The sequence below is a fragment of the Melanerpes formicivorus genome, unplaced genomic scaffold (assembly GCF_026170545.1).
Source record: "Melanerpes formicivorus ecotype bairdi unplaced genomic scaffold, bMelFor1.0.p_v2 SCAF_3, whole genome shotgun sequence".
NCBI classification, from domain to species: domain Eukaryota; kingdom Metazoa; phylum Chordata; class Aves; order Piciformes; family Picidae; genus Melanerpes; species Melanerpes formicivorus.
The window spans coordinates 3973114-3993501 of NW_027142355.1; the positions used below are offsets into that span (position 1 = coordinate 3973114).

At 42.2% G+C, this 20388-nt stretch overlaps 1 protein-coding gene across 3 annotated transcripts in view; it reads right to left on the reverse strand.

Annotated features, from left to right (window-relative positions):
* Window positions 1-6475: 6475 nt before the first annotated feature.
* The window catches only part of AASS (aminoadipate-semialdehyde synthase), a 33810-nt gene continuing 19897 nt past the window's right edge, over window positions 6476-20388 (reverse strand). For all 3 annotated transcript variants that reach the window (XM_068165238.1, XM_068165229.1, XM_068165247.1), the window contains 6 exons: window positions 18257-18424; window positions 15091-15186; window positions 12491-12606; window positions 12276-12364; window positions 10729-10905; window positions 6476-8950 (listed from right to left, as the gene is read on the reverse strand). In XM_068165238.1, the coding sequence (XP_068021339.1) occupies window positions 8832-8950; window positions 10729-10905; window positions 12276-12364; window positions 12491-12606; window positions 15091-15186; window positions 18257-18424 (765 nt within the window). In that variant the 3' untranslated portion in view covers window positions 6476-8831. The remainder of the gene's footprint in view (window positions 8951-10728; window positions 10906-12275; window positions 12365-12490; window positions 12607-15090; window positions 15187-18256; window positions 18425-20388) is intronic.

The following is a 20388-nucleotide window of genomic DNA, read 5'->3' on the forward strand; positions in this document are numbered from 1 at the left end:
GCTGGTGAGGTACAGGGGTACAATCACTTCCCTGATCCTGCTGACCACATTGTTTCTAATACAGGCTAGGATGTTGCTGGCCTTGGTCACCTGAGCACACTGCTGGCTTATACACAGTCAGCTATTGACTATCCCCAGATCCCTCTCTGACAAGCAACTTTCAGGACACTCTTTCCCCAAATCCTCATACTGTTGATACATGAAATGAGAATTAAATGAAGTGCTAGGCTATGAGACAGAGGGACATTTACCAGCTGCTCACTCCTGCTCTCTTCAGCAGTCTCCCCTCTCATGTTTAGCAATTTCTCAGGATCTGTGAAGGTAGCTCAGCCTTAGCCAGGTGAGCAGCATCTTGCCACATCAGTACACAGCCATAACTGGTTGGTTACTTGAGAAATACAGGAACCTATTTTTATGACCAAACACATTGTAATTTGGGTTTTATGCTTGGTTTGTTTGTTTTTTTGGGGGAGGGTGTTTTTGTTTGGGGTTAGTTGGGTTTTTTCCCCCCTGTGGTCCTTGTCATACCTGCGTATTTGCTAGTTCTGAAGTGCAGGAAGAATGGGACTGAGAAAAGGCTTAAAGATATCTACTTTTATAACACTGTTGAGCTACACATACACTTTCTTCACAGCTTTTAGGCACAAAGTTGGTGTACACAAATGTGTAATGACTGAGAATGGAATGGAATGGAATGGAATGGAATGGAATGGAATGGACCAGACCAGGTTGGAAAAGACCTTCAAGATCAAGTCCAACCTATCATCCAACACTATCTAAGAACTAAGCCACGGCACCAAGTGCCCCATCCAGTCTCTTCCTAAACACCTCCAGGGATGGTGACTCCACACCTTCCTGGGCAGCCCATTCCAATGGGCACTCCTTCTATGAAGAACTTCTTCCTAACATCCAGCCTAAATCTCCCCTGGCATAGCTTGAGACTGTGTCCTCTTGTTCTGGTGCTGGTTGCCTGGGAGAAGAGACCAACTCCCACCTGGCTACAACCTCCCTTTAGGTAGTTGTAGACAGCAATAAGGTCTCCTATGAGCCTCCTCTTCTCCAGGCTAATCAACCCCAGCTCCTTCAGCCTCTCCTCATAGGCCTTGTGCTCCAAACCCCTCCCCAGCTTTGTTGCCCTTCTCTGGATACATTCCAGCAAGTCAACATCTTTGCAAAACTGAGGGGCCCAGAACTGGACACAGGAATCAAGGTGTTGGCCTAACCAGTGCTGAGTACAGGGGCACAATGGCTTCCCTGGACACACTGTTCCTGATGGTTGAAGAAAGGAATAACTTCTTTTTCCCAGAGGCCTGGGGGTTCCTCCCTACTTCTTTAAAGTGCTCAGGCTGACCAACACCCTTCACTTGCACATCCAGGCTAACAAGGATGTAGATATTATATAATTCCCCCCTCTCATTATGAAAATGCAGAAACAATGTTTTTCTTTCTTGACCTCTAAAGGTTCCCACACTAGAGAGGTTAATTGTGATCTTCTGGTCATTTGCAAATCATAACCCATAACCTTCTTGCCATACACTTCTGCTCTTCACCGCAGTAATGTAAGAAACTCTAATGCTCACGTGCTACTTCTCCAGGCTTTTCTTTAGGAGGCTTGTAGCCTCACAGTACTCAGTGCTTTTTAGTTTTTATACCTTCTGTTGAAGTATTTGCAGTTTCATCTAATTTTATATACAAAGTCTTATGTAGGCCAATTATTTCTGCTGTGTGTTTCAAGCCTCTGGTGGCCAAAAGCAAACCCAGGAATCCTCTCTAAAATCCCATCTTGATATAACTGTTCTTTTCAACCTAAATGTTTTGCAGACATTTTAAAATGATAATCCAAGGAATCAGCTGTCGTTCAAGGTTTCTTCCAGAGATGTTTGTAATCACATTCATCATGTTAGCATGCTGACAAGTTATTTAAAACATAAGTGCTTAGGATAATCTCTTTACTCACACATATTGGTTCTGATCTAAGGAGGGGGGGAAGAAGAAGAAGAATCATAAAAAAAATCTTCTATAATCTTCAACTGTGATGGATTACAGATTTTAATAAATGCGTGTCAGTTCCTCTCTCAGACAAAGGCCATATTCTAATTAATTTTTTTCCTTGTAATCCAAGCTACAGACTCAAAAGACATACAGCCTGCCTTTTCAAACTGGGTCAAGTGTGGAAAAGATGTTATGTATCTCCTACGAGAAGGAGGGTATTAATAAACAATGTCAGTATAAGCGTTTTTAGTTGGTTTGGGGTTTTTTATACAAGCTGGTCTAAGTCATGCGTGCCAAGAAAAACTTGATCAGAGAGCTGCTTCCTAAGAAAGCAAAAATGAGTAGAGAGTTTAAAAAAACTAAAGGACAACTTCAGTAATTTACTAACATCAGCAACATTTCCATGATTGTGGTGTTGCAATTTACTGCATATGCATACTAGTTGCACACTGAGTTGGGTTAGGAACTGGCTGGAGGGCCGAGCCCAGAGAGTGATGGTGAATGATGCCACATCCAGCTGGTGGCCAGTCAGTAGTGGTGTGCCCCAATGATCAGTGCTGGGCCCCATGCTCTTTAACATCTTTATTGATGATCTGGATGAGGGCATTGAGTCCATCATCAGTAAATTTGCAGACAACACCAAGCTAGGGGCTGGTGTTGATCTGTTAGAGGGTAGGAGAGCTCTGCAGACAGACCTGGACAGATGGGCAGAGTCCAATGAGATGAGATTGAACACATCCAAGTACCGGGTTCTACACATTGGCCACAACAACCAGTGATGCTGGCTGGGGTCAGAGTGGCTGGAGAACATCCAGGCAGAGAGGGACCTGGGGCTACTGGTTGATGGGAGGCTGAACATGAGTCTGCAGTGTGCCCAGGTGGCAAAGAGGGCCAATGCCATACTGGCCTGTATCAGGAATAGTGTGGCCAGCAGGAGCAGGGAGGTCATTCTGCCCCTGTACTCTGGATGTGTTCCAGCAACTCAACATCTTTCCAAAACTGAGTGTCCCAGAACTGGACACAGGACGCAAGGTGTGGCCCAACTAGTGCTGAGTACAGGGGCACAATGACTTCCCTGCTCCTGCTGGCCACACAATTTCTGATGCAGGTCAGGATGCCATTTGCCTCCTTGGCCACCTGGGCACGCTGCTGGCTCATGTTCAGCTGGCTGTCAACCAGTACCCCCAGGGGCCGCTCTGCCTGACTGCTCTCCAGCCACTCTGACCCCAGCCTAAACCATGGCACCAAGCAACCCCATCTAGTCTCCTCCTGAACACCTCCAATGATGGTGACTCCACCACCTCCTCAGGCAGCCCATTCCAATGGGCTATCACTCTCTCTGTGTAGAACTTCTTCCTAATATCCAATCTAAACCTCCCCTGGTGCAGCCTGAGACTGTGTCCTCTTGTTCTGATACTGGCTGCCTGGGAGAAGAGACCAACATCCACCTGTCTACGACCTCCCTTCTGGTAGTTGTAGAGAGCAATAAGGTCACCCCTGAGCCTCCTCCTCTCCAGGCTAAGCAGTCCCAGCTCCCTCAGCCTCTCCTCATAGGGCTTGTGTTTCAAACCCCTCACCAACTTTGTTGCCTTTCTCTGGACACATTCCAGCAAGTCAACATCCTTCCTAAACTTAGGGGCCCAGAACTGCACATAGTACTCCAGGTGTGGCCTAAGCAGTGCAGTGTACAGGGGCAGAATGACCTCCCTGCTCCTGCTGGCCACACTGTTCTTGATGCAGGCCAGGATGCCATTGGCCCTCTTGCCACCTGGGCATACTGCAGGCTCATATTCTGCCTACCATCGACCAGTACCCCCAGGTCCCTCTCTGCCTGGCTGCTCTCCAGCCACTCTGACCCCAGCCTGTAGCACTGCATGGGGTTGCTGTGGCCAATGTGCAGAACCTGGCAATTGGATGTGTTCAATCTCATGCTGTTGGATTCTGCCCATCTGTCCAGCTTGGCGAGGTCCCTCTGCAGAGCCTCTCTACCCTCCAGCAGATCAATTCCTGCCCCCAGCTTGGTGTTGTCCACAAATTTACTGATGATGGACTCAATGCCCTCATCCAGATCATCAATAAAGATGTTAAAGAGCACAGGGCCCAGCACTGATCCTTGGGGCACACCACTAGTGACTGGCCACCAGCTGGATGTGGCACCATTCACCACCACTCTCTGGGCTCGGCCATCCAGCCAGTTCCTAACCCAATGCAGTGTGCTCCCGTCCAAGCCATGGGCTGACAGCTTCAGCAGGAGTTTGCTATGGGGGACGGTGTCAAAGGCCTTGCTGAGGTCCAGGTAGACTACATCCACAGGCCTCCCCACATCCACCTAGTGGGTCACCTGGTCATAGAAGGAGAATGTCCTAAGATCACAAGTTATCTCAGATGAATAGACATTTTCTATAGTTAATACTTCCTTCAAGATGAGTTTGGCAAAGTTAAATTCTTTTTTTTCTCTCTATTTATTCTGAAGCATAAGCAAAGTGCGGCTGGAAAGGAGAGGAGCCTCTTGGAGTTATAAACAGAATCAGGGACCTAACTACTACCATGAGTCTGAGGCATCCTAGGTTACAGTCTTGAGTTGCACTATTCTCCTAAGGTCTAGCCATTTCTGTTTCACAGGTTTGTGCTTTGGGGACTTTCCTTTCAAAGGTACAAGAGAGAAGAAGAGTCTCTCAGGACATCTGGCCAAATTTCCTGACTCCTCTCTATTTCCAAATTTCATTCTGGCCCTTGTCTCAGGCAAGTCAAACTGATTTAGTCACAGTGCATGTCAGATAGTCCAATTTGCCTTGATAAATTCTGCTGGGCACTCACAACTGAATTCCTTTTTCATCTCCCCCTTCTTTTGTTAGTTTTGCAGCCTAGTCACAACCACTGTACCCCAGTCATTTTCCCTTTAACAGCTTTGTACTTTGAGCTTATGCCCTTTGTCTGGAAGTCACACTTTTGTGCTCCAGTCCCTGAAAAGTGATGGAATTTTTGTCTGTAGGAATATCTAGGGCTGAGAGAGTGTGAAACACTAAGGCAAGAGGAGTCTCTGTGTAACTGGGGTTGAGAACCTCCATCTAAGAATGAAACTAGGATTGTGTATGTCATGGAGAGCTGGAACTAGAATAAATTCCATAATGAAAAATTAAGAGAGAAGACAGTGGCAAACAATCTGTTCCTTGAAGCCTGACGTGAATAAACAGCTTAAGAGCCTTTCAGCCCAGGTAGGATAACAGAAACCAAACTACATATTCAGCTGAGCCAGACCTTCACTGAGCACTGAGACAGACTGTGAGATACTAAGCTTTCATTTCTTCCTGGGGCACAAGGAGACATTATACATTTACTGTTCTCTAGCATTCCATTTAAGCAGTTGACCTTGTGCCCAAGCACAAAACATGCTAAAACAAACAAATGCATTATCTTAAGAGTACAGCTGCAAACGATGTCTAGGTACAAACATATGTATCTATGGGCAGAGTCCAAGGGCATGAGATTTAACACATCTAAGAACCGTGTTCTACACATTGGCCACAACAACCCCATGCAGTGCTCCAGGCTGGAGTCAGAGTGGCTGGAGAGCTGCCAGAGAGGGACCTGGGGTATTGGTTGATAGTAGGCTGAACATGCACCAGCAGTGTGCCCAGCTGGCCAAGAAGGCAAATGTCATCCTGGCCTGCATCAGGAATAGTGTGGCCAGCAGGAGCAGGGAGGTCATTCTCCCCCTGTACTCAGCACTGGTTAGGCCACACCCTGAGTCCTGTGTCCAGTTCTGGGCCCCTCAGTTTAGGAAAGATGTTGACTTGCTGCAACAATTGTTCCAGAGAAGTGCAACAAAGCTGGGGAGGGGTCTGGAGCACAGCCCTGTGAGGAGAGGCTGAGGGAGCTGGGGTTGCTTAGCCTGGAGAAGAGGAGGCTCAGGGGAGACCTTCTCGCTGTCTACAACTACCTGAAGGGAGGTTGTAGCCAGGTGGGAGTTGGTCTCTTCTCCCAGGCAACCAGCACCAGAACAAGAGGACACAGTCTCAAGCTATGCCAGGGGAGGTTTAGGCTGGATGTTAGGAAGGTGGTCTTCATAGAAAAGAGTGATTGGCCATTGGAATGTGCTGCCTGGGGAGGTGGTGGAGTCACCATCACTGGAGGTATTTAGGAAGAGACTGGATGGGGTGCTTGGCACCATGGTTTAGTTGATTAGATGATGTTGGATGATGGGTTGGACTTGATGATCTCAAAGGTCTCTTCCAACCTGTTCTATTCCATTCCATTCCATTCCATTCCATTCCATTCCATGCTATGCTAGTCTATATAAAGGTATCTATGGGTGTTAGATGTGGATGCTTACTTGAAAGATCCCTTGTGAGTTGAGCAAGAAGTACTGAAAGCTATTTCATGTACATAGAGAAGTCCATGTATAGATATCCTTACAATACAACCATGATGGAATAAAATAGCATTCATATACATTAAGTGTAAAGATGACACGACAATTAAATGTGGGGCTTCAGATTTATTTTTCAAGCAATTTTGTGTTTAAGATACAATTAGCTTTTCAATAATATTCAAAGATAACTGAGAAGTCTAATCTTTATACAAAAGCTGAGCAATAAATTCAAGCCTAAACTTAGAAAACAAAAGCAGCATTGCACTGGAGAACAGAAATATTCTGATACAAAATGCTTCAAAAATATTAGCTCTGTTTCTAGAGGAACACACTCTGTAGTGCTCACTCTTTTTGTGCTCCAAAGTGATTACATTCTTTTTCAAAATTCCAATTTTCTTTGCATACTGCAATTTCTAGGTAGAAAAGTAAGCAAGGTGCATGCATATATTTAGAATCACAACGCCATGATTGTGTCTTGGTGGGGTAAAATAGGTAACAGAGAATTCTAAAGTGAAATTCTGGTCTTACCAAGCACTGGACTAGAAGGGACCAGTAGATCAAGGTCTAATTTCAACCCTTAATTGTAGACTTTCAATCTGCTTGGGGAAGGAGGAGGCAGCAGAGAGAGCACAACATTCATTGAAGGCTCCATCCTTACCCCAGCTGCATGTATCAGTCGTACAACAGATCAACAGCCTGCAAGGTCAGTGAGAAGTGAAAACAACTTAGTGGAGCAAGGATTTCATCCACTACTCAGAAAAGGCATGGCACTGTAACAGAGTCCATATTTGACAGTACAAAAGCATTCAGTGGTTCAGTACAAAAAGCCTTCCTCTTTGACAGTAATACCTGCCCTTCATTATCCCTTCTCCCTTTGGCTCCTTTCATCTTTCTCTTCATTGCAGTTGCTAGTTCATTATACATGCACAAAGAAAATTCAAGTCCTGAGCAGTAGGACTTCGAGATCAAAACCGTAGCTATTAGTATAGCTGCTTTTGCTACCAGGCAGAGCATCACCTGGAATTCCAGCCCCCGGGGACCATGACACTATGCTTCCTCAGGAGGTAAAAGGCTGTGCGTTTATCAGCAAAGTGCACTTGTGAGCAAAGCTGAAAGCAGACAGCTTCCAGCATCAGTATTCAATTGTAGAAAAGGGGAGCTCCTGGCAGCTGCACAGATACCAGTGCAAATGGTATCTGCCCACAGCATTACAACTCAGAAGATGATGAAGTGTAAGCCATGCTTGCATTGCATGGTGATGTAGGAATCCCTGAGCAAAAGCCACAGAAGCAGCCCTGAACTGGAAGAAGGCAACTGCTGTTTTGTCAGAGAGAAGCTAAAGCTCAGTTCTGGGCTGATGCAGCTAAACTGGTGCTAGAGCTGGCACATCTGTGCAGCACAGCACTTGGCATCAAATAAGCTGGTACACTGGCTAAGTCATCAGTCTAAAGAGACACTATACTGAGTGGTATGGATAGACTCTCAAAGAAACATGATAGCAAAAGGCTGGAAGCTGACTCAAAACCCAGTGATTTAAACTTCTACGCCTACTGCGTTTCAAAGCTGCTTATCCCACACAGTCTATTCCCTTTGCAACGGTACTTAACCTGGAGTGGGCACAAAGTGTGACTGGCAAGAGTAAACAATTTGGAGCAGCTTCTAGGCATATTAACTGTCTTGCATTACATAATACCCTTCCTAACTGCAGAGCTAGATGCTAGTTTGTTCTCTTCACAGCACAAGGCAAGGCATAACAGCAGGTGTTTCAACATATTGCAAACGGCTTCCATTCTGTCACAGGAAAGGTTATGGAGGAGGCTTGCTTTAAACTTCCTCCCTCTTCCAATCCATTTTTTACATTCATAAGAAAAGGATTTGAAAAAATATTAAGGTCTAGGTTTAAAATAGTTAACAACTGCATAGTTTCAAGATTTAATAGAATCTTATTGGCTAATAGTAGAGGATTTCTAAACTATACCTTGCATATTGTTATTGTGAGAATATTCACAAATGCCTCTAAAGGGAAAGGGTGATCAAAACATAACATTTCAGTACCACTTCCATCTCTGTTATTCTGATAAATTATTTTTATCAGGTGAACAATCAAACTCAATCAATGGACTTCATCAGCCAGACTCTTCCACCATAAAAGAACTCCCTAAGAGATTTTTCCTTTAGATTAAATGTCTCGCTAACCCTACACACTTGCAAAATAAACTGTTAATCAAAAACATCTGATTGATGCTGAAATGCACATGACAGCGTAACAGTTTGAAGAGGAAAATGCCACAAATCATGCATTTGGGTATCTACAGTTTCTACATCCAAGTCAGGCAACTCATTTTATGGAAAGCATCACATGAGTATGAAACAGCAGGTGCTGCCTTTAGCTGGTCCAAATTGAGATTCTCTAAGGAGTGGGGGGACCCAGACAAAGAGAAACCCCAACTGACTCCAGTGCTTCCAGTTACTGTTTGATAACACTGCAAGTACTGTACACAATGCCTTCTGCCCGAACACGTTCAAGTATTGGTCCATAAACATTCTTTGTCAACGGTGTAACCATGCCTTTGGCACCTATTTCACCTGAAATAAAGGCAGGAGAGAAAGTGTTAAGTGCTTTACTGGGTTGACTCAGCAAAGCTTTGGTAACAGGGGACTACAGAGTGGCCTCTGTGAGGAGGGGCCAGGGCTGCCCCATGCCAGACACAGTCAGTTCCAGCTGACCCCAACTGACCCACCACAGACACGGCTGAGCCCCTCTGCCAAGATAGTGGCACCTCTGGGAATATCTGTTTAAGGAAGGAGAAAATGCTGCACAGCAGTGAGAAAAGAAGTGTGAGGAACAGTCCTGTGATACCACTGTCAGAGAAAGAGGCAGGGATGAGGTGTTCCAGGCACCGGAGCCAAGACTCCCCTGCAGCCCAGCACAGGGAAGAGACTGAAGAGTCAGAAATGGAGAGGTACATTTGAGCTGTGGAAAATGCACAGGGCAAGTGTTGTTGGAATATTTTTGTGGGATTTTTCCACTATCCAAACCTATTTTAATTAGCAATAAATCAGGTAGGTTTTTTTCCCAAGTTTGCCCTTGACTGTAACTGGTAAGTCTTCATCTCAATTCACGAGCTTTTCCATCTTGTTTTCTCCCTGTCCTATTGAAGAGGATTGAGGGAGTGGCTGAGTAAGCATCTGGCAGACAGATACAAATATCAATCTGCAATTACATAAATTTTCTTTTATAATATTTTTTACATATATATATACATACACACAGATTTATGAACTCTGGCATTATGTTCTCACACAGCATCAGTACTGGATCAAAGAAGAAGGAAACAATGTTTGAAGAACATAGTAGCATACACAGGTTGAATTTAATTCATAAAGTTGTGAATCTGCATGTAGGTGAAAAGCACCTAAACTTCATAGTTTGGGTTGTTGGGGTGGGGTTGTTAAAAAAAAAAAACACATAATGTTGCTCATTTCAGTTAGCCAGAGGAATGGAGTTCTAAAGATGAAGAACAACAAGCAAGAGAAAAACACACATTTGAGTACTGTGTCCAGCTCTGGGCCACTCAGTTTCAGAAGGACATTGAGACCTTATTGCTGTCTACAACTACCTGAAGGGTGGTTGGAGCCAGGAGGGGGTTGGTCTCTTCTCCCAGGCAACCAGCACCAGAACAAGAGGACACAGACTCAAGCTGCACCAGGGTTTAGGCTCAAGGTGAGGAGAAAGTTCTTCACTGAGAGAGTCGTTCGCCATTGGAATGTGCTGCCCAGGGAGGTGGTGGAGTCACCATCCCTGGAGGTGTTCAAGAGGGGATTGGACATGGCACTTGGTGCCATGCTTTAGTAATGAGGTCTGTGGTGACAGGTTGGACTTTGAGGTCTCTTCCAACCTTGGTGATTCTGTGATTCTGTGATATTTCCTCAGGCACAGTGATGACTAGGCAGAGTCTACCTGTTTATATATATATATAACATGATCAGGTCATATATCCCAAGCTTCAGACTTCACCAATCCAGAAAGCAGTATTGGAAGTTGCTAGTTTCTTCAGCACAGGTATATGCTAGCTTGCTTCACTGTGGCATAATCAATTGTAATTTACCATGCTAAAGGTCTCCTCTACACCAATGAAATGTTTAAGTGACTAAAGATCACAGAATCAAAGAATGGTAAGGGTTGGAAGGGATCTCTAGAGATGACCTAGTCCAACCTCCTTGCTAAAGTTCTCTAAGTAATAATTTATTTTCTTTTTAATATACATATATACACATTGTAGAAACACTACACATCTGCTTCCTACAGGTAGGAAGATACAGAGGGTTAAAATACTTTTAGTGAAGTCTGAACAGCCACTTACCATCTAGAACCATCTTAGCAGCAATAGCTGTGGGGTATCCTACTGTTTTAGCCATTGCAGAATATCCTTTGTTATCACCATAGACAACTAGATCAATAAATTTGTCTTCCAAATGGCCAGAAGGATGCCTGAGACCTATTTCATTTCTCATAACAATCATATCTCTCTCTCCAGTGCCTAAAAGAAAAGCACACAAATTGTTCACTTCTTGTGTTTCAGTCATATCAAGATAAGGCTCCTGATGAGCAGAGCACTACACACACACAGCATGTGTACCAGGGAAGTGACTTAAGATAGGGATTATTAAGGAGGACAAAAATATTAAGATGAAATAATAAATGCAAGAGGGAAAGAAAAGGATAAACAGGGGGAGCAGAGAACACCACAGGGCATTAAAAAGAAACACAACACAACAACCTAACATAAAGGTTTATTAATGAAGGCAAAAAAATTAATCCAGTTAAGGCTGATAAGAACTACTGGCAGCCAGTCACTAGTGGTGTCCCCCAGGTATCAGTGTTGGGCCCCTTCCTGTTCAATATCTTTATTGATGATCTGGATGAGGGCATTGAGTCCACCATTAGTAAGTTTGCAGACAACACCAAGTTGGGGGTAGGTGTTGATCTCTTAGAGGGTAGGAGGGCTCTGCAGAGGGACCTTGACCGGCTGGACAGATGAGCAGAGTCCAACAGGATGGCATGTAACAAGTCCAGGTGCCAGGTTCTACACATTGGCCACAACAACTCCATGCAGTGCTACAGGCTGGGGTTGGAGGGGCTGGAGAGCAGCCAGGCAGAAGAGGACCTGGGAGTACTTATTGACAGTACTTATTGACAGTACTTATTGAACATGAGCCAGCAGTGTGCCCAGGTGGCCAAGAAGGCCAATGGCATCCTGGCCTGAATAAGGAATAGTGTGGCCAGCAGGAGCAGAGAAGTCATTGTGCCCCTGTACTCAGCACTAGTTAGGCCACACCTTGAGTACTGTGTCCAGTTCTGGGCTCCTCAATTTAATAAGGACATTGAGAGACTTGAATGTGTCCAGAGAAGGGCAATGAGACTGGGGAGAGGCCTTGAGCACAAGCCCTATGAGGAGAGGCTGAGGGAGCTGGGATTGTTTAGCCTGGAGAAGAGGAGGCTCAGGGGAGACTTTATTGCTCTCTACAACTACCTGAAACAAGGTTGGTAGACAGGTGGGGGTTGGTCTCTTCTCTCAGGCAACCAGCACCAGAACAAGAGGACACAGTCTCAAACTGCATCAGGGGAAGTTTAAGCTTGAGAAGAGGAGAAAGTTCTTCATAGAAAGTGATTTGCCATTGGAATGGGCTGCCCAGGGAGGTGGTGGAGTCACCATCCCTGAAGGTGTTCAAAAAAGCATTGGATGTGGCACTTGAAGCCATGGTTTAGTTAGTCAGGAGGTGTTAGGTATGAGGTAATAGGTTGGACTTGATGATCTCTGAGGTCTTTTCCAACCTGGTTGATTCTATGATTCTATGACTTTTTCCACTCAAAACATAAGAAAAAAATAAATATTAATTTCTCACATACCAAAGGGCAGCTTCTTCTCCATGTGCTTTGCCAGAGCCCCCACAATCGAATCTGCTTCTGGAACTGGTTCATCTCCCAATAAGCCTAGCCTAGCGAAAGACATGAGACAGACTTTTATCATTGCCTATCAACAGCCTCAACATCAATCAAAATGAACAGAACTGCAAAGTTATTTATTTATGTTTTAATCTTTAAAATTCACTGGAGCATTTTACCATTCCACTGCCTCCAGCTGACTTTTGTCCTTTTCCAGTTTGCTAAACACAGCTTCTTTGAGAACATGGTACTCAGCAGGCGACTTAATTCCAACCATTTTGCACATGAGCTCATTCTGTATTAAAACACAAGAAAAAAAGCCTCTGAAGGCCTAATATTTGTTCCCACTCCTTTTCAGTCAAGGTTTCAAGAACCCACTTGTCCCCTAAGCTCAGTTAATACCCAGGATTTCTGAGAAGACAAGTTATGCATACAGGGAAAGCGAGGCAGTTTGAGATTTTTAACTGCAACAAGTGAAAACAGAGGCCATATTTTCCTAAAACACTTTGTACCTGTGACAGGTTAGGCTGTGCCTTTAAGAAAAGGACAGCTGCAGAATGCTCTAGTTGAATGTTTAGGTGTAAAAAGGAAAACAAAGATTAATTCTAAATGAACTTCATTGGTCAGATGTGAGACGTACCACAGCAAATGGCTCTCACATTGTTTTCTCTCACTCACTTCAGCTTCAGGCTGTTCTGACTTTTGTTCTTGGCCAGACTGCATGCATGTCAACCCTGAACTGCATAATGATAAGAATAACTAACTTTCTTAACAACTGCTTTGAGCTAATGAATTTCCCTTAATATCCTTTTCTCTCTCTTTCTCCTTTTTCAGCTAATTAACTACTACGGGAAAGGGAAGGAGGGGGAGAGAGGTTTTGGGGGAACCTGAGGGGGGATTCTCCTCAGGAGGATCTGTGTTGTGTTATTTCCTGTAAATTCTTGTATGATATTGTAAATACTGTATATTTTGTATATATTCATTGCATTTCATCATTGCTTGTTAAATACAGCTTTCCATTCGCTTCTCCAGCTGAGTTTAGCTGTGCTTTTATTGTTGGTGCTTGTGGGCTAAAGCATTACACCACTACAGTATCCCACCACTCAGCTGCTTCCTCCTACTGTTAGTCTTATCCCTTCCTTTGTCAGTCAAGAACGAACACAGAAATCTGCATAAACAAGGGAACATTGGGAGGATGTTAAGGAGAAAGAGAAGCCACGTGAAGACGGCCAGAGAGTCAGGAACTTATGGATATCTTCCAGATAGCATGGAACTGAAGAATGTCCCTTTCAAAAGGAAAGCAACAGACTGGTGAAATGAATAAAGCTCTGGGAATATTACCATATTTTTGTGCATATCTGAAGGCCATTTTGTGCTACATAGATACTAATTATTGCTTGCTTCATTCTCAGCAAGATGAATAATAAACAGACCTATGAACAAAATGTGAAGCAAAGAAAAACTGTGGAGGCTGTTCAGAAACTCAGGTTAGGCTATCTCCTTTGTTTCCCAGGTGCAGTAGATAAAGGGAAAGTACTGAGATGTAACAACATTGCTGAGACAACATTTACAGTGAGTTTATAGTTATGTTCACAGATTACATTACACTGTACACTTATTCATTGAGGCTCAGAATGACTGGAAATTCTACCTGTCTTTGCAAAGAGAATTTGAAGATACCAACCCTAAAATAGAAAGCGAACAAAAATAATCTCAAAAAGATAAAAGTAATTCCCATATGGCAGCCCACAAACTCTCAGAGCTTGAGAAGACAAGCAGTGCTGTGTGTTAGTAAGAGACAAGTAATACTGGGCCTCTTCACCTTGTGCTTCCAAGGTTTTGAGAACACTCAAAACATGCTTGAAATAATAGCATCATGAGAAAAATACCCTACTCTCATCAGACCTTCACACAGCATAAGCCTAGTGTCTTTTTCCAGATTAATGCTAATAAAAGCACAAGGAAGAAAACAGGAGACAGATGTGGGTTTTGTTCACCAGAGCAGCAGACAGTTAGACTCACAGACGTTTCCAAAATGGATGAAAAATTTCTCACAAGACAAACAGAGCTGACAAGTAAACCACTGCTTGCCAATTCAGCTCACTTTATACCCAACCAAAATATGAAGTATCCTTCTTCATCCACAGAGACAACCAAAACCTCGACTCAAATGTAACAGCAGCAGGATTCATGCATCATAGGCAGAGATTAAGATGAAGTGAAGCATCAGTAAGCAAGACAGAAAGGCAGCATAAGAGAAGACACAAACACACACACAAATAAATGTTTGTACAGAGTTTTAACATAAAAAAATAATATACTCAGTATAATCTTACTTCTTGATGCCTTAAAAAACACTTTTGTACTGAAGATCATGGGCCAGTACCAATATTGACACTCAGCACCATTGCAAACTCACAGCACTGTAGACTGGATTCCAAATAAAATTTAAGACAACTCATAAAAATATTGTATGGGACCTCTGAGAGTCATCTATCTCAATGTCCAACTTGAAGCAGGAGTAACACCAACACTCTAGTCAGCTGTGGCTTTGTCTAGCTAAGTCCTGGAATATCTGACACTGGAGGCTCTCTGAGAAACCTGTTGCAGCACTGTATTATATTCCTGCTGAAGAAAATCTTCCTGATTCCCAGGAACAAAAAGCAAAGATGATGGGTGCAATACAAGATTCCCATTGCTGCAAGCACACCCAAGTCTAGCAATAAGAAAAATATTAATACAATAGAGGAAAGAAGGGAAAGTAATCAAAGTCACTCACCCAGGTTAGAGGTGGCGTGGTTGAGCTTAGCAAAGGATAAGGATCTGGGTTAATTAATCCCAGTTTTACAAAGCCTCCCATAGCTTTAGAGTATCCCTGAAAAGAAAGAATAACATGGTTAAGAACAACAATCACTTGAAACTGAGGTGAATATTATTCCTTGGTTTCAATGTAGTGAAGGACATAACCATGGCAGTGCTAGGAAATATTCCCATGGGAAGACAGCCACAGTAACAAAAAGCCAATGGGGTTACTGCTACAGAGGGATACCTTCCTCAGGCCCTCTCTACCCCTCCCTCTACTTTTTCAATACACTCTTTAATGACTTATTCTAACATCAATACTTCCACAGCAAGTAGCATCAGTTAATGAGATGAGAGGGCTAAGCTGGCCAGCACTATTTCCAACTGCAGCACATTATAGACAGGGTAATATCAGCCAGATAGCCCATAACCAAACTACCAAATACAAAGAACCCAAATGCTGAGCTTAGCTCACCCCAGTTATACACCTCTGTGATTGTATGGGCATCCAATAAACTGATTTTAGAGGTAAGAATTCTGTGTGTTTGTATCCTTCCTTCAGGAATGTCAGAGACAAAACCAGGAGAGTGGTGGAATGGTATTTAAAAGAAACTGCAAAGGCTGCAACAGTCTGCATGACAACAAAAAGTCTCAGCTGGTTTCTGCTCATATTTATATCCCATGAACATTCCCACACAGCTGCTGGATACCTGAAGACACTTGTATGCAAGTGACTAGAAACACAGTAAACAAACAGAATGGTTGAAAGACAGCACTCTGAAAGAGGGTTAATTATAAGTCAGAGCCACCTTCACCAGCACTGGGTTATCAGTTCAGATGGCTTGCAGTGAGAGACTTCTGTGACATCTTTTTAAACTGACTCCATCAGCTATCTGACCCTAATCTATAAAAGGCACTCAGGAGATGTGAGTCTCCACACTGAATGGATTGCTCTGTGCTCTGCAACAGAGCAACATGTGCAAAGGGCCAACACTAACTTCTGCCCTGCTCAGCACTATGTTCTGGCATGTAGGCACCACACAGGTAGAGGTATGGTAAGCCATTCCATGCAACCCTACCAACATCACCCCAAACCAAAGTGATGGGCCTGCTCTGGGGAGTTAAAAAAACAGCACTAGCCACTGTAATATCATTCTTGCAACACATTCTTAACAGCTCTCAGTGTCATCTTGACATTTTTGCTTTTCCTTGTGCTAATGCTTATACAAAAGAAGAAAATTTTACCAGGCACCAACTGGATGAGTAGGTACTGTCATATTAAGACTTCATGACGAGATAGATGCCTTCCACATATTTTTAGCTTCTGAACAAGAGACCGTATCTAGACTGACAAAAAGAGAGCTATTGCAATTGGTAACCTTCATTTCCCCACACTGGCCTTCCATCTTCTTTTGCTAAGCCAGCCTCCCTCCAAGAAATAAAGAAATCCTGTTGTATTGCAACAGAGGAATGAAGAGGGAAAGGACATACACATTCCTCAAGCCGTGCACAAAACATTAACTTAAACCTTGGCATAAACCTTAACAGACATGCCACAAGAGCCATAAAAGCCTTTTCAAGCCTTCAGCACAGTTTGAGGCTTATTCCTACTTACTGTATGTTGACCAACAAATTAATAATTAAAAAAAAGAATAAATATTGGTTTGATTCTGCTTTGTGCACCTAACAAATTAAAGGAAGAGTCTATTGCTCAGACGGAAAACACATTTCTTGACTGAACAAAATGCTAAAAATGCTCACAATAAAGAGTTACACTTACTTACTTAATTTTTTTTCTCATTTTGATGGAAAACATGATTTTTACATTGTCTTCCATAAAAGAGCATAAGCAACAAACTGCAAGTTCAAATTTTTGTTAGCTCCAAGAGAACAGGTCGTCTTAAAAATGCATCGCACCAACACGCATCACCCAAACCCATCAGACTCATTCCAATTTTTCTGTTTATATTTTATTCATATTTTATATTTTTTTTTTACATTTGTTTATATTTTATATTTTATTTATATTTTTTCTGTTTATCTTTTATATTGTTTATATTTTGGATTGGACTCAATGATCTCAAAGGTCTTTTCCAACCTGGTTAATTTAATTCTACTCTACTCCTATTCTATTCTACTTCTATTCTACTTCTATTCTGTTCTAATCTTCTATTGGTCTGAAGCTCCACTTTGCTCTACTCTATGCCAGTATTCTATTCTATTCTATTCTATTCTATTCTATTCTATTCTATCTTCTATTGGTCTGAAGATCCACTTTGCTCTATTCTATTCTATTCTATTCTATTCTATTCTATTCTATTCTATTCTATCTTCTATTGATCTGAAGTTTTACTTTGCTCTACTCTATTCTAATGCTATTCTATTCTATTCTATTCTATTCTATTCTATTCTATTCTATCTTCTATTGATCTGAAGTTTTACTTTGCTCTATTCTATTCTATTCCATTCCATTCCATTCTATTCCTATTCTATTCCATTCCTATTCTAGTCTGTTCTATTCCTATTCTAGTCTATTCTATTCCTATTCTATTCTATTTCTATTCTATTCTATTCTATTCTATTCTATTCTATTCTATTCTATTCTATTCTATTCTTATTCTATTCCATTCCATTCCATTTTCTACTGATCCGACACCAAATCAGAGCCAGAGGAAAAAAAGAAAGACAGATACAGACTAGGCAAGCTAAATGACCAGCTGCCTAGAACAAAGAATTAGAATTAGAATTAGAATTAGAATTAGAATTAGAATTAGAATTAGAATTAGAATTAGAATTAGAATTAGAATTAGAATTAGAATTAACCAGGTTGGAAAAGACCTTTGAGATCATCAAGTCCAACCTATCATGCAACACCATCTAATCAACTAAACCATGGGACCAAGTGCTCCATCCAGTCCCCAGTTTCCTGATTTGCAACAAACCCCTGTCAAATAAACCACATAAAGCTACACTGGAAAAAAATGAGAGGAATGCTTTCAGCCATCTCCCAGTTAGGATAACAGAGAGCTCATAAACAGCAAGTGCAAAGCTATAAAAGGCTGACTTAAATACAGCGTTTTCCTGAAATTACAACATTCATCACTTGAGGAAAACAGTACCTAATAATAACAACAACAACTTACTTTGTATCTTAAGGTGCCTCTCAATAAAGTGTGAGCTGTCTGGATACCATATGGCTCAGCATATTTTGTACTGTCTCTGTTAGGAAAACCTTCGAGATTTAATCCTGGGAAAAAATCCATCGGGGTAACAGAATCAAGCAATGCTCCTCCAGCTGGAATATTGACAATCTAAATTTTGGAAAGAACAGCAACGTTATTTTGATGCAGGGCTTTGTGATTTCTGGTACAACAGAAAAGATGAAGCGCGCTCAAAAGAGAAAAGGGAACAATATGCTTAACGTTACTGGCGCAAACAAAGGCACAATCTGAACGAAGCAATTGCACAAGCCATTGAAGCTTATCCTGTCAGTGAGGAATGTGCATTATGTCAGCCCTTACTAATCAAAGGGCTAAAACAAGCTCACATATATTGCTAATTCCTGAAGTATTTATATTACGGTGGGTGGCTCCCAGTTCACTTACATGGGTGTAATTTTGGATCACCTCCCAAAACTACACCACCATGAAGAGAAATTCTGCCCATAGGCTCCCTGCTTTTTTTTATTCTCTTCTTTTATGGGGGAGGAGAAAGCAAATGCAAGGAGAAGGATGGAGTTTTGTGTCTTTTTGAAAGGTTAAAATCAATCAGGTGATAACGTACTGATGTAAAATTGCTACCTGTGTGTATCTTTACTTGCAGCTACAAAGCACAGAGAGAACACATTGTTGAAGGAACACAAAGTTATATTAATCACACCCAGACAAAGTCTTGAACCCTGCTACCTTCAAGTAGCTGATGCACAGATCTGCTATGCAGCATCAATACAAACTCATTCTGTGACTTCTGAGCAAAGGGGCAAGGTTTCAGTCTAGAAGACAGACTCAAGCAATAAAGTCTGCAGCACTGTTGAAAGATCTTAAGGTGTTTCTCAGATAAGACACTAGTGTGGAAGAATCCTGCACAACTGTTGTAATATAATTGTTCTGTTCACCTGGAGCACAGCTTCCAGGACAAGATGTAAGCAGGTGAAGATGCTTATTATGTTATACAGCAAAGTTATATAGTCTAGCAGAAGGCATATGTGTCACATCTTAATTGGCCATTTTCTACTGGCATGCATATAATTAAGGCATACAATAGGTCAGAATAACAAAACAATATTTTAACACATCCAACCAAATTCTGCCTAATTTCTCTCCTTCAGTTACAAGATGTTTACATCCTTTTCTGAGTCAAAGACTAAACATACCCTTCTCTAATTCGAACAAAGGCAAATCTTCCCCATAGCCTTCCAAAGCTACCTGAAAACAACCTTTCTCCCACACACAACAGTCAAAGACAGCTAAGGATTTAGTGGTAAGGGGGCAAAATTACACAATTTACTGATAAGCTTGCATAATGTTCTCAGAAATGAATCATTCATACACAGATCTATTTTTTTCCTAGCAATCGGTGAGCAAGGTCAGAAATAAATAAGAAATATTTTCACATTCTCCACGTGAAACTTACAACCACATGTTGCTGCTTTTTAAATAATGATCCAATCCCCTTTCCTACTGCAGTGAGAACACCTGAGCACCAAAATCTCATGATAAAGACATTTCAAAAGATTTCTCGGTTTCGCCGATCAAAGAGCTTAGACAATTAGCTAAACTCTGCAACGGTTATACAAGGCAGTCTCCTTGACATATGAAGAGCCCTTGTTCAGGAACTATTCAGAGCAAGTGGGAGTGATCAAACAGACAGGACTGGAAAGTAGAAACATGATAATGGCTTGCAATAGCTTTGCACAAATCAGTTATGATCTTTCCATAAAATATGGAGTAACATTTATTCAGGTAAGTCTAATGGCTTTTGCATAAAGACCATAAAGGTCCTCATATATAACACATCAGAAAACACTGTATACTTTCACAAAACCCACTCAGTGGATTGTTGGTATTACAGATTGCACCTGAAAAACAAAATCAAGAGGTCTGCTACACACCTGTGCAAATGCAGCTGTTTGGTTTGCAAACACGACTACATAGAAAAGCAAGTAGAAGGATGCACTCTTGTCTTTGTTTCACAGTTCCAAAGACAGGGCAATTAAGTTTCAAAGGCAACACACAACAGGGATGGAAGCTGAACTCAGAACATGAACCTTAATCTA